General features: G+C 45.5%; 1 protein-coding gene across 1 annotated transcript in view; it reads right to left on the reverse strand.

The window, feature by feature from the left end:
* LIPC (lipase C, hepatic type) overlaps positions 1-12,292 on the reverse strand; it is a 130,725-nt gene extending 118,433 nt beyond the window's left edge. Inside the window, exons 1-2 of the mRNA XM_083183823.1 lie at positions 12,169-12,292; positions 11,943-12,049 (exon numbers count right to left, since the gene is read on the reverse strand). Coding sequence (XP_083039949.1) covers positions 11,943-12,039 — 97 coding nt within the window. The 5' untranslated portion in view covers positions 12,040-12,049; positions 12,169-12,292. The remainder of the gene's footprint in view (positions 1-11,942; positions 12,050-12,168) is intronic.
* Positions 12,293-17,530: the final 5,238 nt, after the last annotated feature.

Here is a 17,530-nt window from a genome sequence, read left to right on the forward strand (position 1 = left end):
ACAACTATGAAGCCAAGTGCCTGGATAGGGGTGGATGGGCAGAAGAGATGCATATATACTGTATATATATATATCCAAGTCCTGGGATGGCACTCCAAATCTGGTATAGCAGCATTATCCAAAAATTATCCTATAATCATTATCTGTCTATAGCTTCCATTAGCTGTGTACCTAGTATGCCTTATAGTGCGGCAATTTATGTGCATATATCCGTGATTGTTCAAATCAGCTGCCATTATTTGTTGCTAGTATGTCAGGTGTCCCCCAAGTGGGATATTTTAATTATATCGGTTATCTCTTAGCAATTGTCCTAACTATATGCCGATCTGTATTTGTTTATGTGTTGCCTAGGTGATGGGTCACACACACACGGAGACGCACTGAATGTGACGTCATCCAAACTGTGTCCCCCGGCCGGGCATGCAGTCCCGCTTCAGGATTCGGATGCTGTTTCACGAGGTGTATCTGCTATTTAAGGTAAGGTAAGACTCTGTAATAATATATCTTGATGCCTTGACGAAAGTGCCAATAAAACGGGCACTGAAACGTTGCCGTTATCTAAAGCCGCCTGAGAGTGTCTGTGTTTTCGTCCCCTGGAGTGCCACACATTGACTAGTTATATATATATATATCTATATATATATATATATATATATATATAGATATATATATATATACAATCCCCGGCGGCGGCACTCCCACAAGAAATAAACACACCAAGGCTGTGTTTCTATTTTCATGCCGTTCTAGCAAAAGGAGTAAGCGGCACATTATATAACATAGCATGCCTAAATATGGCACTGGTGTTTTATGCATTATTGCGGCAGCCTTTTTACATGTTTATTAAGTCCAGCGTTATTGCACTTTCGGTTTTATGTATTGTTGCATTTGTATATATTATCACCTTGGTTACTATATGTTTTTCTCTGTATCACATGACACAGGTTAAAGTTCGCGCCTCCGGCGTCGTGCGGAGATGGTGACGTCATGTTTAGGCGCCCTGATTGACGGAGCCGGAGACGTGAATGGATCCTGCAGGTATTTATTCTGTCCTTGTTATCTGTACACTTGTCTCTCTTTTTGCACCTTGATAAAAGGGCCGGACGGCCTTGAAACGTGGCTATTACCACACAGCCTTGGTGTGTTTATTTCTTGTGGGAGTGCCGACGCCGGGGATTGTATGTATGAGCAGCTCCTAGGACTGCTCTCGGAAGGCACCCTGGTCCTGTGACCCTAGCTTTATGCAGCCATCGCCACAGCTTTACCCGCAGAGTGCCGCCTCAAGGAATATATATATATATATTTATATATATAGTAACTCTACATAAAAACGAATAAACATTGTGTTCCATGCTCTCAATGCTGGAGCAATTAAAGCAGACTTGTGTTTAATAGAGATTTTCAGATGCAAAATGTTTTTGTTGGCTTGCAAGCTGCAATGCATTGTTGTTATTCCTAGTTTCTTATTTGGGAGTACAGGTAGCAGAACTTGCCAAGAGAAAAATTACCAACCAATCAGTTACTAACTGTCATTTTTCAAACAGAGCCTGTAAACTGATAGTTTGGCCAATTGGCTGGTACTTTATTTCTCTTCTCTCTCTCTCTTTTAAACTTTGATACATTTACCCCACGTAATAAAATTCAGTGCTTCTAACTTGGAGTGGAGAATATATGTATTGGTTCATTTCTTTCAGTTCTGTCCAACTTCTATGTGCTGTAAACATTTAATTATAAACTATTATATAAACGTCACATTTATATATACAGTAATTTAAAATGTAATATTATTGGGGCATTGCTTTAAGGATTAACATTATCGTTACTTTGTAGGTAATGAAAAGTTCTTAATTGTACCTATTTTTATACACACACACAAACACACACACACACACACACACACACACACACACACACACACACACACACACACACACACACACACACACACATATTATATATATTATGCATCAGCAAATGTAGCCTTTTTTACTTCAAATTACTCATGAATAAATAATATTGTTATCCAAAATAAATAAAGCCTAAACTCTTTCTACCCTTCGCACCAGAGCAAATAACGCATACTGTACAGTATTATGTAATCGTGAACAAGCTAAACTATGTGAGTAAAGTTACATGCAATTGTGCAACTGTATCAGAAGTCAGAGACAGAAACACTTTGCAAAATTGTTCAGTATGCAGTTATTAATAAGTATACTTGTACAAATGTATTATACATGATATAGCGTATACCAAACAGCTTCATTGTTTCACAAGCCTATACAGCACTATAAAAAGAGAATGCCACCCAAACACAATAATGACTTTCCTACCACTGCCCAAACTTACAGGTAGTGGTAAGGTGAGTGTGAGAGAAATTCCAGTGAGCAATTGCAGTGCAGATGGCAACTGTTAAGACAGAATCAAAATATGTTCCTTTAGTCTAAATCCAAGCAGCATGAATGCAGATTGGTCAGCATTGTCTGATAGAACTGGAATCATGAGTTCAGTTCTGAACCAGGACCCTATCTGTCTGGTTTTTGCATGATCTCCCCATGTTTTCAGCTCCCATCCTAACTATGGGCCTTATTTTGGTTCATTCTTTCTGACAAAATCCTTCTTAGATGGACAAAACCATGTGCACTGCAGGGGGGGCAGATGTAACATGTGCAGAGAGAATTAGATTTGGGTGAGTAATTTTGTTTCTGTGCACTGACTGCTTTATTTTTACACTGCAATATAGATCTCACTTTGAAGTAAAACTCCACCCAAATCTAATTCTCTCTGCACATGTTACATCTGCCCCACCTGCAGTGCACATGGGCCCTTATTCTGATTGATGCGTACTTTTCCGCATACTTTCGGCTAGCGTCTTTACGGCGTCTGCGCATGCGTGGAGAACGCAACGCGCATGTGCCACGCATTGACTCCGTACCTGTTCGGCCAAATCCCGTACAAAACTGTGCACCGCAATCAGTCTGGAAATATGGGCGTATTATGGGCGTCATGCGGAATGACACATGGGCGTAGTTTAAAAGTGGGCAAAACTGGGAGGAAACATGGGCGGACACGGGGGAGTACACTTATGTTGGGGGGCGTGCATTCGGATAGCACTCCGAATGCACGCGAACAAAACCGATAGAAATGTGCGGTGTCCATAAGTCAAGTATTGCTTTGCGGAAACCACTCGGTCTTGCGGTAGGCGAACGGAACGCCTAATGACTACAAGCATTAACACCTGAACCCAATACAATCGACTCCTTTACTCATTACTCACTAATAGGACGCTTGTCAGTGCTTTAATTGAAACCATTGCTGCTTCAAGGAACCTTTAGTAAACACACACATATGCTGTACTTGTCCCACACTTTTAAACTGCTAAGAATGGACATCACTGAATATTAATACTATCAATACACATGTGTATTCTACATGTACTAATTAAACCACACAATTTTGGTAAAATAAAGAAATTTATTTAAATACATTTCACAGACAATGACACTGTGAAGCAATAAAAAAATAAAAAAAAAATAATACCAAAAACCATTGCAGGAATGTACCAAAATAAATTATAATACAAAATAAATATAATTGCACACATTCATAGCCACAGCAGAATCATTTGGAACACAAAGGGACTTAGCAACATCACTTCAAGTACAGCTGACAGTAATGGCAGGCAAAAGAGGGCAACAGGGGAACCAAAAATGACATATGAAGCAAGGGCTCATCTGGTTACCCTCAGCACGTGATTGGACACAAGAAGCTGACACACACAGCACAATGAAAGAGTTGGGATCACATAACGGTGGAGATTAATGCAGCCACAAGTTCATTTGCGAGCACGTTTGCTCTTGGTAGGCTCCTTGGCCTGTGCAGCAGCTCTTCGGCCACGGCCAGATGCTGGGGCAGGTGGAGCAGATGCTGGTGAGGTAGTGGATGGTCTACCCCTCCTGCCAGCAGGGAGTGTTGCTGGTGGTAATGCACCAGAAACGGATGACATTAGGACCCTATTGCTGTTAACTAGCTCCACCATAAGCTCATTATGGTGGAGGAGGAGATCATTTTGACGCGTGGCTTGCTCAGCCAGCACCTGAACACTTGCAGCCATGGCCTGATGCGCCTCAGCCATGGCCTGCATGCTCCCAGCGATGGACTGCTGGGTGCTGACCAAGCTCGCCATGACCTCCTCGGTCCTACGCATCCGTTCTGATGCCAACTCTCCCTGCTGGTTAATGTCCCCAAGCATCTGTGCCAAGCTGGCATAATCGGCTTGGACCGATGCCTGCTGCTGCACAAGCCTACCACTTGGGCCAGGTGGCACGGACTCCTCCACCTCCTGAGAAGACTCTTCACCAAGCAGTGGGGTGTCTGTTGAAAATGATAAACACAATTAGGACACATTCTAAGATAATTACTTGCACAAGCTTATGCCATGACAAATATTTACCTTCCAGAAAAGACGCAAACACTTCAGCTGGGGCCTCGCTATCCATCGTGCTCACCCCCCTGACCTCCTCAACTGCTACACAGCACTCGGCCATCAACTCCAGGGGGGTGAACTCTAGCCCTGATGGCATGGGCCCGGCCCCAGATCTCTGGCTGTGTTCCCACCGCTTGGTCATCTTCCTCTTCAGGTTGGTTTTGAAGTCGTGCCACCTGCAATGTAAGTTGACATATTAATACAAGTCACTCCAGATGTTTGCTGTTGCAGCCATTGCTCTGTGCTACATATTACGACATATGCTTAATGTCAAAAAGATAACATTACATTCAACTATGATATCAACCGTCACAATACACATTCACACTCACCCTACTCTAACTCTCAACTAAATAACATGGCAATAATGTCTGTGTATCGTACCAACCTCACCGGCCATTTGCCAAATCCATCTAAGCATGAATTCAAACATTACTTGTCTATTACTGGGCACATGTATGACAAAACAACTTGCCTCTTCTTGACGTGCTCCATCTCACGAACTTGTGGCGCCACTTCATTAATCTCTGCCGTTATGTCTTCCCAAATCTTCCATCTGCGTGTGTGTGTCATCTTCTCCGGTGGACACTCAATCCAATCACGTGCTCGCGGAACCAGGATGGCAAGCTCCTGTGCTTCATATGCCTTATTTCTGGAACTTGGTTCCTCTGTTGGCCTCTTTTTCCCCTTGCCACGTCCATGCCCACGCCCACTGGCACGTGTCGCTGTACTTGAAGTGCTGGCCATGGTAGTATCTTGTGAAGTCCCCGGTTGTGTTCCAAATGATTCTGCTGAGGCTGCATATGAGGCAGCTGCAGGTTGCCCTGCTGTAGAAGGGCCAGGTGCAGGTTGCCCTGCTGGAGAAGGGCCAGGTGCAGGTTGCCCTGCTGGAGAAGGGCCAGGTGCAGGTTGCCCTGCTGGAGAAGGGCCAGGTGCAGGTTGCCCTGCTGGAGAAGGGCCAGCAGCCTCATCATTTCCCACTGGCTGCCTGTGCAGTGGCACATAGGAGGTGCTGGAGTCCATCCTGTCAAAAAGTAGCTGCAACTCCTGGTCCACCTCTGATTGGGATCCAGACATGTTAGCAGCAACTTTGTCACATTCTAATACACCTTTATATACTGTTTGTGTATCCTGTTTGGCGTACATCAGCGGCAGCTGCGTTCCGTGCGCGAGCATAACGGGCGCCTGCGTACGGCGCGGTTTTTTCGCGACGCATACGTTGCGGAAATTCCATTGTGTAAAACCTGGCGAAACTTCTACATGAAATATTGGTAACCAATTCTAACATTGCATAGAATCTTCTGATACACCTGTGACTATCGCACAATATACATGCTATTTGGTAGCATGACATGACATTTGGTTCATGACTACTGTGGTATTGTTGAGTTTGATTGCAATCTAAAAGTAGCCCAATCCCTTAGAAAATCCAGGCCACAAGTCATGCAATACTCATCACTACTGTTATAGACAACACATGTGAGAGGCCTATAAATAGTGAATTGCTGCTAGAATCATTTGTCTCCAGATCTGTACTTGTCAGGGTCTAAGGTAAGCTCTTCCATGGTCCTTGTAGATATGATATCCATTAACAATGTAAGTGTATGAATGTATGCACCATTGCCTCACTGACTACAGATTGTTGGGCCAGCAAAGTCTTTGTAGCATTATTGCAACATGTCACATGTTCACTATTTCACTCACAGGTCTTAAACCTGTGTGTGTCCATCTATTGCAGGACAACATGTCCCAGCAATAGGTGAAATGTGTCAGAGTACATGATGTCGGCAACAAATGCAGACACCTTTGATACTCAAGTAGTGTTTAGTAGTTCGATGTTGTAAGCATCTGTGTGTTTAGGACGGTGTGTATTGAGTTCATATTATTGTTACATCATTATAGAGTCAAATGGATATTCGAGATTTGACGGGGCGGCCATCTATTGTACGTATTGAAGCCTACAAATCTATTTGTTGTCGGATATGCCCATTATGTGCATAGGTGCATCATTATTTATGTTCATTTCTTTATAGGTTGCTGAAGCAATGATGGCATTCATGGCAAGGAGGCAAAGGGCACTTGCGGCTCTCCCCACTCGTCGCCCAAGGAGGCCAGGACGTGCTAGAATCTATCGCACACGGGTGACTCTGTTTGGTATGCCCGATGATGAGGTACTTACTAGGTACCGGTTACCGCCACATGTCATTCTGGATCTGCTCTCGTTAATTGAGAGTGATCTGGAACCTCTTCACGGGATCACGACAGCAATTCCGCCTCACACACAGCTGCTGGCGGTGTTGCATTTCTGCGCCTCAGGATCATTCCAACAAGTAGTGGCAGTACTTGCTGGAATATCTCAGCCGGCCTTCTGCCGAATCCTGAGGCGTGTGACGTCGGCCATGTTTAGGCGCAAGGGGCACTTCATGGCCATGACATTTGCCACCGAGACCCTGCGCAGAAGCCAGCAGGCCTTCCATCAAATTGCTGGCTTCCCTAATGTGATAGGGGCTGTGGATGGCACTCATGTACCATTTGTGCCTCCATCTCGAAGTGAGAAGATATATAGGAACCGCAAATTGTTCCACTCACTGAACGTGATGGTGGTATGTGGCCCATCCATGGAAATTCTCTCCTTCAACTCGAAGTTTCCCGGAAGTGCCCATGACTCTCATGTTATCCGACAAACCGGGATTTGGCAAAGACTACAAGAGCTGGAAGGCCGTGATGCGTGGGTTCTGGGTGACTCCGGTTACCCATGTACGCCCTGGCTACTTACGCCGTACAGCTCCCCAGCACCGGGCCCACAGGAGGCATTCAATCGGGCGCATGTTGCCACCAGGCAAGTGGTGGAGCGCTCAATTGGCCTTTTAAAGGGACGATTTAGAGTGCTCCACCGCACTGGTGGTGACTTACAGTATGCGCCTGAAATGGTGTCGAGGATCGTGGGCCTGTGTGTATTTTTCCATAACATTGCTGTGCGGCGTGAGATACCCTTTGATGAGTGGGAGGTTCCATCTGAGCCGCAAGATCCGCCCATGCGCCCATCCCGCGCCCCTGAATGCCGGAGGGGATACCAGCTGCGGGACTCTGTGGCGCAAAGATTCTTCAGGTACATTTTATATAGTTGACCAGAACACACCAATTGTTGTAAAAATCACCCCTTCAAATAAGTACAGTGTGTTAGTTGTAAGTCTTACAAAACGACAATTAGCCAGCCTGCCCTCCTAATGGCCAAGAAATAGGAGATATTTATCATATGTGCTTAGTTTTGGTGGAAGTACAATATAGGTGGTCATTATTATACCTTGTGCAAGGGATCTTATGTGTTTGTTATATCTTCATTATTGGAGTTGATACTATCACTGATGTCTGGTGAGTACATTGATTTATTCTCTAATGTGGTGGTGACTTTTTTCTGTGTTGATGTATGATTTGTTTGCAGATATATATATATATATATGATATTTGAATTTATTAACATGTTTAGAAATTTCAAGGAGCAGGCAGGCAGCCAGGCAGGCAGGCAGGCAGGCAGCGCTGGTGTATAATGGTGGACTCAGGATACCTGCAAGTATGTGTATGTGTCTTTTAAACATAAATGTACGCATACACATAGATGCATAGAGTAAGTAATGCGAAGTACAGCTATGCGTTGCTAAGCTATAGCACGCGTTGCTTGGCGGTGCGATGCCTTATTCGATTTGCAAAGTGCATACACACTGTGTTTTATATATATCAGATTTGTTCATTGCCATACATCAGCACTACCGTTTTTAAGGCATGCGAATTTTTCGCCATTTGTGTTGGCGCAGAGACGCTGTTCATGTAAAGATGAACAATAAAGTTATTAACACAAATAACTGTGAGAAACCAATGACAGCACATGATTGGTTGATTGATGCCATTGTTAACATGGCGGAGACACGCAGAGCAGAGGCGTTTTCACCTGCGGAACTGAGGGCTCTGGTCTCCGTCATGGAGACAAGGCTGGGCCGTGCAGGGCCCTTTATAACAAATGGGCAGAAGCGGCGGGCCTATGCTGCGGCAGGGCGCCGGATTTACGCCCGCACCCGGGTGCGGAGGAGCATCGGCCAGTTAGAGAGGCGCTGGTCAGACCTCCGCAGGCGCCAGCCCCAGCTTCTCGAAGAGATTAGGAGGGAGATAGCTGTTTGTGAGTATTTTCGCTATGAAATTTCGCACTTACATCATAGCATATATAAACAATAAAAATTGTCTCATGATAAGTGGGTGTCCATGGGTTTAAAAGTCCATAGACTGTTATGTGTGCTTCTTCCTGGTTAACATGCAGTCATGTGGCTTTTATATGTAATTACATAGCATTCTTGATTCTGATGCATACAATGTGCCAGATCTAATATGTGTTAAACATTGATAAATGCAAGGGTTGTAATGATTGAACAAATTACTAACAATCACATAATAACTTAAATGTCACATTTTGGAGTCCATTAACAGTAAGGAGCAACTTTCAAGCATCGTTTTCGATCATTATCACCCTTCCATGTATCTCTTGTTATGGATTAATACATGTGCCCCAATGACCCTACATTGACAATGATGTTTGTTTTCTACCACACAGCACGAGCCCGAGCACGACAGGCACGGGAACAGGCCGAGGCAGGCCAGGCCGAGGAGGAGGTGCAACAGCCTGATGAGGAGGTGCCGGCGATGGTCGAGGAGGAGGAGGAGCAAGTGGTGGAGGAGATGGTGGAGGAGGAGGAGCAAGTGGAGGAGGAGGAGCAAGTGGTGGAGGAGGTGGAGGAGGAGGAGCAAGTGGTGGAGGAGATGGTGGAGGAGGAGCAAGTGGTGGAGGAGATGGTGGAGGAGGAGTATGTGGTGGAGGAGGTGGTGGAGGAGGAGGAGGTGCCTGAGGAGGTGGCTTAGGAGGAGGTGGAGGAGGTGTTGGTGGCGGAGGAGGAGGTGGAGGAGGTGTTGGTGGCGGAGGAGGAGGTGGAGGAGGTGTTGGTGGCGGAGGAGGAGGTGGAGGAGGTGTTGGTGGCGGAGGAGGTGGCTGAGGAGCCCACGCTTGTCCCGGAGTCGGCCGAATCAGAGGGGGAGGAGGCGTGTGAGGCGGTGGAGGCCCAACAGATCGGTATGTATACATAATGCATCATTCATGAATTAGTTGTACTGGTATTTGTTATGTAGCACTGGTGATGATAAATTTTGTTACAATACTATTAATACAGAACCCAAAGTGGGTAGCTACAGATACAGGTACGGGTTAGATGGGGTGTCCAAGGCATCCCTTTCATCCAGGACACCTCTTAATTACACAGGTTTGTGGGATGGCTTGGAGCTCCATTTTGACTGCCACATAACCGTTGTAGTTAAACAGGATCCTGGAGTAAAGGGATGAGTGTATCATTTGTGGATTAAATTCACCTGCTGCAAGCGTAGATTCTGTCCCATCATATAGCGGAATATATGTTTTAGGTGAATGTTATTTATAAACTATATGATGTATGCTATAAATGGAGTATGGGCCGGCCTACCTTGGAATGGAGTCACAAGTTGACAGTGTCCCTGGAGCCTCCTCTACCTAAACACCCCCTGTAGTTCAGATTGTTTTTTTGCCCTCACAGAATTGTAGGTTGGTTTAGACTGAATTATGATTTTGAGGATGTGTACTGTGCATTCCTGACATTTGCATAACTCCCATGCCACGAACCATCACTGAACTTATACTGAGGAGATTGTGACAAGTTGTTATTGACGGAGGCCATGACATGCTTGTCATTGGTTAGTCATGGGTGGGTTGTGAATGAGAAGAAACACTATGACTGTTATGTCTTCTGCAGCGTAAAGGGTAGAGGGACAAAAACACAGTATTTATTAAATAAGTTTGCATGTATGTATATATGTATGTGTCATATTTATTTATCTATGTGTGTCTCTATCTCTCTACATATATACATATATATATATATATATATATATATATATATATATATATATACATATGTCACCTAGCATTTCTGCGATTTATGTAGCAGTATGTGAAATGTATGCATGAATATCATGACTAATTTTTGCCCCTTTGACATGCCCACAGATGCCACAACACCAGCAGATGAGGGTGTTCGTGGGTCCCTCCTGCGGATGGGCCACCATTTGCGGCTCCTAATTGCGGATCTTCAGGACCTCCGGGATTTGCTCCTTTAATTTTTTTTTTTCTGCATTTCTATTTCAATGTTTCATAGTACTATAAATAAATATTTTATGCAAGTTCGAAGTTGTTGGTTTTCTTTGCACATTAAACAGTATATGTGTAGATTGTTTATAATATTTTACACAGGGTCAAATACAAACCATTGCACTTCAATTGCTGTAAGGGTTAATGTGTGCAATGCATGTGTTAGGCATGGTTGTAAGGATATATTGGCATATAATTGATTCCAATTCCAAATAAACATTTTTTTATGAGGATAGGTAATTGAATAAGTGGGTCATGTGATGTATTGCAGAATAGACATAATAGTGGGTAATTTTGCGTAAATACACCGCTTCCGTGCGGACGGACCGCTTGCCATCCGTTCGGATGCGGTATTCCCGTGCATACTCTGTAATACCGTGCAGAATCTGAGTGTTTCCCCCGCACACGCATGGTTTGTATGTCATCCGTAAACACGCCCTGTTCTTAAAGAGTGAGTCCGTCCGAATGCGGAGGACACGTGGGCGTTTCTACGGACGATGGCCGCACGCGGCAGCACAGCGTGGCGTGCGGACCGCACCGTAAGAATTCGGGAATATCCGCACCGATCAGAATAAGGGCCATGGTTTTGCCCATCTAAGAAGGATTTTGTCAGAAAGAATGAACCAAAATAAGGCCCTTTCTGTTTATGCTCACTTCTAACTCTTCTGTGTCACTCCTGTCTGTCTGCCCCTCCCCTCTAGAATGTAAGCTCTCACGAGCAGGGCCCTCTCTCCTCATGTGCTTTTCTTAGAATAGGTTTCTGCCACCCTGATAATTGCGTCAGAAAATAACGAAATAAATGAAGACAGTTGCGGCAGGGGACAGGCCCTGCCGCAACTGTCATCATTTATTTCGTTATTTTCTTGCTATTCGCTCATCTATGTATTAAGTGCTGTGGAACCCCTGTGGCACCATACAAATAAACAACAACAATAATAAAAAATAGTAACATGTGCTTGTTTTACAGAATATATACTATAAGCTCAAGTGGTTGGTTAGAAAACATACATGTATACTATGCATATACATATATATATATATATATATATATATATATATATACACACACACACACACACACACACACACACACACACACACACACAAACAAACACAATTACATGCTAAACATAAACAGGAAAAATATTATTTAAAAGTATGTTGCATGTATTTGTAGCTGTATTGGTTTCTAAAATGATTTAAAGTAAAAGTACAGCATATACTGTATATGCCTCTACTTACATTTACATCGCTTTTTTGCTTCAGTGTGTTTATTGACCAGAAAAATTAGCAAGACGCAGCAGAGGATTTGGATTTTCCCCATAGCAATGCCAGACATTGCTATGTACCTACAGAGAAGTCACGAGAAGTTAATTATTAAACATTAATCAACCAGCTGCAAAATTCATTTTAGGAAATATTCAGCATGTCGTGTGTGTAAAGCTACTGGTCATAAAAATAGAAATACCTGGTGCTTGATGTTGACTGAGAGATGTCACAGAGGGATAGCAGGAAGGGAACCTTTTAAAGCTTATTATGTATGACGTGAAATGAGCTGGTCGACAAATTGTCCAATCTGGTAACATTGCGAAATGCCAAACCTAAACACAAATAACAGAAAGTCCTTGTTACTTTTCACCCGATTCATAAAAGTCCTAAGCATCACACAGTGCTGTGTTACACGGGTTTGGTGAATTCTGTAGGTATAATATTAAATGTGATGCTAATTACAACAAAACACACAGGTTTGCTAAAGTGTGTTACAGATTGTGTCTCAAGCCCGATACACAGGGAGACCTGTCTCTCTTGCTGAGCGACATGCTTAAGCATGATCGCTCAGCATACATTGCGGGTGCTGAGCGATCTTGCTGAGCGGGGCATTTCTTATTTTTTTATAGGCAAAGCCCTGTGATCTTGCAGGAAAGCCAGTGAAGCACTGGCTTTCCCTGCAGGCAACAGAGGGGAATAGAGACGTGGGGGGACCGCGCATCGCCATCGCTGCAGGGCATACACATGATCAGTGCTTCATTTGTAAGCAATCTAGTCAGATCTGGTAGAAATGGGGATGAAATTGCCTTGTGTGTATACCCCTTTACAGTGACTGCCTTCTCAAACTCCAAATCCATTGCCATTACTGCTTGGTAGAGATTTGTCTCATATGGGCCTGTGGGTGGTATTGCACAGCCAAAGGAAAGCCTTTGTCCTTAATTTGCCAGTGCCTTGATCTATTCATTTATCTGTTTTTCCCTGATTAATTTAATTGTATTTCCATGGTTTTAGTTACTTGCAAATTGCCTTTGCTCTGCCTTGTCAGCATATTCATATAATAATAACAACCCTCCTCTATCACTATTTGGATGACCGGTGGTCAGGGCATAGGTGCCGATTCTGTGGTTGCTCAAGGGCCCGAGCACCCATGGAAATTGATGAGCACCCACGGGCCAGAGTCCCGCTGCTGGGCCGCCATATTAACTTGCTAATTTGCGGCTGCAGCACCCACATTGCCGGACCCGCCACCTGGGAAACATTATGCCGGGAAGAGTATATTCTGTCCGCTGAGTACCTGCACTGTGGGGGCATTTATCTACCTGCATTGTGGGGGCATTTCTGTACCTGAACTGTGGGGGCATTTATGTATGTGGAACTCTGTTGCTGGAATTTGAATTTTGGAGACAACTGTGCTCCATAATATAAATTGGTGTTATTTTGTGGTCACACCCCTTCCCCATGAATCCTCTATATTTTTGGCTTGGGCACCCACCAGCAAAAACATAAATCGGCACCTATGGGTCAGGGTGGTTGCGGTCCGAATACTATCGCCAGGATCCCAACGAAGGGAATCCCAACAGGTGTCAGGTAAGTATACTTACCATCACCATACCCCTTAACCGTAACTCTCCCTCCCTTGTAGCCTGACTCTAATGCTGTGTACAAACGGTGAGATTTCACATTAGATTTTGACTATATAGTCAAAATCGCATGCAGATCGCACAGGTTTTTTACCTTGCGATCCCGATGCGCGCTCCCGGGACAGCACAAATGGAAACCTAGATAGACAGGGCAGCAATGACTATATAGTGCAAATCTAATGTAGATTGCATTAATTGTATGTAAATAGTGCAGAGTTAGCAAAGATTGCATAGCAATAGAATCTTAAGTACAATAGCAAGGGAATCTCACCTTGTGTACACATCATAACCCTCCCTGCTTGTTCCTAACCCTATTGTCCGCTGCCTAAACCTACCACCCCTACCCACAGCCTAACCTTATCCCCTATTCTAAAGGCCCCCATACACTAGCCGATTTTGGTCCGATTTTGGCCAGATCCGACTGATCTGGCCAAAATCGGACCAAAATCGGCTAGTTTTGATGTCCCCTCAGATCCGATGCGCGGTCCCGTGCGCATCGGATCTGCGTCGGGTGGTCGGACCTGCTGCACGTCCGACCACCCGACTTGGGACCTAGTGGGGCGGCGCGGCGGTGGAGGGAGCAGGGGGGGCTGGGGACGCTGCGGGGGACACGTCTGTGTCCCCCGCTGCGGGGGACAGCGTCTGTGCGGCGAGAAGGTAGAGGGAGCAGGGGGGGCTGGAGACGCTGCGGGGGACACAGGCTGCATAGAGCCGGGCAGGGGGAGCCGGCCGGGAGCTGTCAGTAATGAATAAAAAAAAAAAGCCCATACAATGAATGGGCGGCCTGTGATTGGCTGAGCGCTCTCTCAGCCAGTCAGCAATTGGCTGAGAGAGCGCTCAGCAGCCAATCACAGGCTGCCCATTCATTGTATGGGCTTTTTTTTTTTATTCATTACTGACAGCTCCCGGCCGGCTCCCCCTGCCCGGCTCTATGCAGCCTGTGTCCCCCGCAGCGTCTCCAGCCCCCCCTGCTCCCTCTAGCTTCTCGCCGCACAGACGCTGTCCCCCGCAGCGTCCCCAGCAGCGGGGGACACAGATGTGTCCCCCGCAGCGTCCCCAGCCCCCCTGCTCCCACCAGCTCCCACCTCTTAGCCCCCCCCCCCCCCCCTGCTCCCCGGGTTTTTTACATGTGATAAATCGAGACGATTTATCACATGTAAAAAATGGCACATCAAGTGCCAATCTAATCAAGCTCCCCCGGAGCAGCCGGGGAAGCTCAGGGGGAAGTCGGGGGCGACTTGTCCTAAGGACAAGTCGCCCTAGTGTATGGGGGCCTTAAGTGCCTAACCTCCCTTATATTTGACAGGTATCATGACCCAAGTCCCTGTTACTGAGTATAACAGTGTCATCACACGCCATCCATATTCCCTGGTGCCACAGCTGGCATTCCTGAGGGCTAGGTTTTCTCACCTGTTTGTTGGTCTTACCTCCTGGGATTTTATCTGTCCACCATTGTGGAGAATGGGTTCCGCCATCTTGGATTCAAAGGTAACTACATCATCCAACCGGGTTTCTGCATTCATGCTCAAATGATTTTTTCAAATAATCAGCACAAAAGGTGTTCTATTTAAACACTGTCTGGTTCTATACTTTTGAGGAAGTGGCCTAGAGGCTGAGTGACCTATTAAAGTCATTCCCCTAGATTATTGAGACACTCTGGGTTAAGTACCAGGAGGTCAGGTAAGCATGCTGAAGGGTGGTGGTATTGCACACCCAGTATATATAAATCATGCAACTGAAGGCACATCATTAAAAAATATATCTATAACAGGAATATGTTCAACAATTTGGAAACAATTTTCAAACATTTGGAAACAATTTGGAAAAAAACATTTTTAAACAACATGTCTCAACTTACTGATAAAAATATATCCCACTCCTTCCAAATCAGATATCGTTCTTTTCGGATTCATCCTAAAATACCCAAATAAGAGGAAATCAGCTTCTGTGCAGAACACCCAACATCTTTCAATCCCTCTCATGCAGTCTCCATTCTTCACCCAAGTTTTCCAGAGAATAACTGCATGTACAGTATGCATAGTACATGAATGTGAGGTAGAGTCTTTTGCTAATGTGAAAGACTCCTCTGTTATTCCTACTTGCATTTCACAGGGACAGTGTGTTCTCGCAACTGCTCTCTTTGTATAAATATTTCATACACTGGAGGGGTAATTATGTTAAAAAATATAATAAATGCCTCAATACAGATTGAAAAAAACCCACAGTACTGCCACACTGATTAATACATAGGTCCCTTATAGTTTTATTATGCAGCATAAAAACAGTTATGTCTGTCAGAAGTCAAGAAGTAGTAAGCATATAAATGATGCAAAATGTCTCTCAGCAAGGAGTCTGAACTGTACGATACCAGTTTGCAGCAGAGGATTGCTTGCATCATTCATATACTGATAACATGAATTAATTTATACACATGGTAAATATTATGTATTATTAATGTGTGCATTCTGTTTCACATGCTTATTTTTACTCTTTACTTTCCTTAGACTATATCCTTTATCTCATTTCTTGTCTTAAGGGCCGTCCGACGGATGGGTGAAAGTTTATGCTTATGCAATCTTTAAAAGTATTGTAAAGTGAAAATGGTTTTCATTTAATCGACCTCTAGGCCTTTAACCGAGCTGCGCTGCAGGTGTGGGCTTTCCCGAGAAATTTCCAGGCATACCACTGTAAAGAAAGGGTGCCCCCGTGGTGCCTCCAGCTGTGAACCACTGGCGCAACACCATTCTCCCTGTAGCTGATCCTCCCCCCTGTCGCCGATCATCCACGTCGCTGCTTGGGGAGTATATGGGCCACTTGGGGAGGATCAGGGCTGATCGGGGAGGATCAGGGCCACTCTGGGAAGTTCAGACGCGAAAGGTTGTTCGTGTGTTTGGGCGTCATAGGCGTGCGCACAGGGGGTGCCAGGGGTGCACAGGCACCTCCTAATAACTAGCACCCCCCCGCACAATTGCAGCACCTCCTACCGACAGCGGCAGTGCCCCCTCCCCCGGCCGGCTAGCAGTACCTGCGCTGGGTTGCTGGCCTGGCTGGGCTCCTTCAGCAGCAGTCGAGTGTTCAAAAGGGGGCGTGGCCACGGGGGGGGTCTGTGATTAGGCCACGCCCCTGCCTTTTCCTGTGCCTGGGTAGACCACACTGCAGCTGCAGCGGCCCTGCCTACTGTTCTGTCACTGTGGCCGGCTCCCAGGCTGGCTCCTGGCTGAAGCCTGAAGGTAATGTGTGCACTGCAGAGACTGGGGAGTGTGACATTTATTGTGTGGGAGTGGGCTTTGTGTGAGAATGTAGTGAGGGGAACAGGGGGCCTGATTCAGGATCACTCACTAAGCAACAATCTTTTGCTACTTAGCAAGTAGAACACCGCCCGCAAATAACTGTGAAAACTGTAATGTCCCTGCTGTATTGTTACCTGCCTGGCTGATGCGGTGACCAGTGGCGCCGCTGATGGCTGCCTAGGCGCTGTGCAGCTCAGCACGTATGTGTGCCCTGTGTGATAACCGTACTGTCCCTGCTGTATTAACCGTACTGTCCCTGCTGTATTATCTTATCCACGGCGCCACTGGTCGCCGCAACAGCCAGGCAGGGCTGTTGCGGCGACCAGTGGCGCCGTGGATAAGATTTTTTTTCTTTGGTTGCCTAGGCTCTGTGCTGCTCGACAGGTATGTGTTCCCTGTGTGATAACTGTACCGTCTCAGCCTATATTGTTACCCACCTGGGGGTCCAGTGGCGCAGCGAATATATGTTCCCTGCGTCTATATCCCTTAGGTCACTAAGTGCGAATATTGGTCAGTACATGCTGTGTAATGTGAATATGGGTCACTATGAGCTGTTTAATGTGAATTTGGGTCACTACATACTGTGTAATGTGAATATGGGTCACTGCATGCTGTGTATAGTGATTATGGG

Source organism: Crinia signifera, chromosome 4, assembly GCF_055691185.1.
Source record: "Crinia signifera chromosome 4, ASM5569118v1, whole genome shotgun sequence".
Lineage (NCBI taxonomy): Eukaryota > Metazoa > Chordata > Amphibia > Anura > Myobatrachidae > Crinia > Crinia signifera.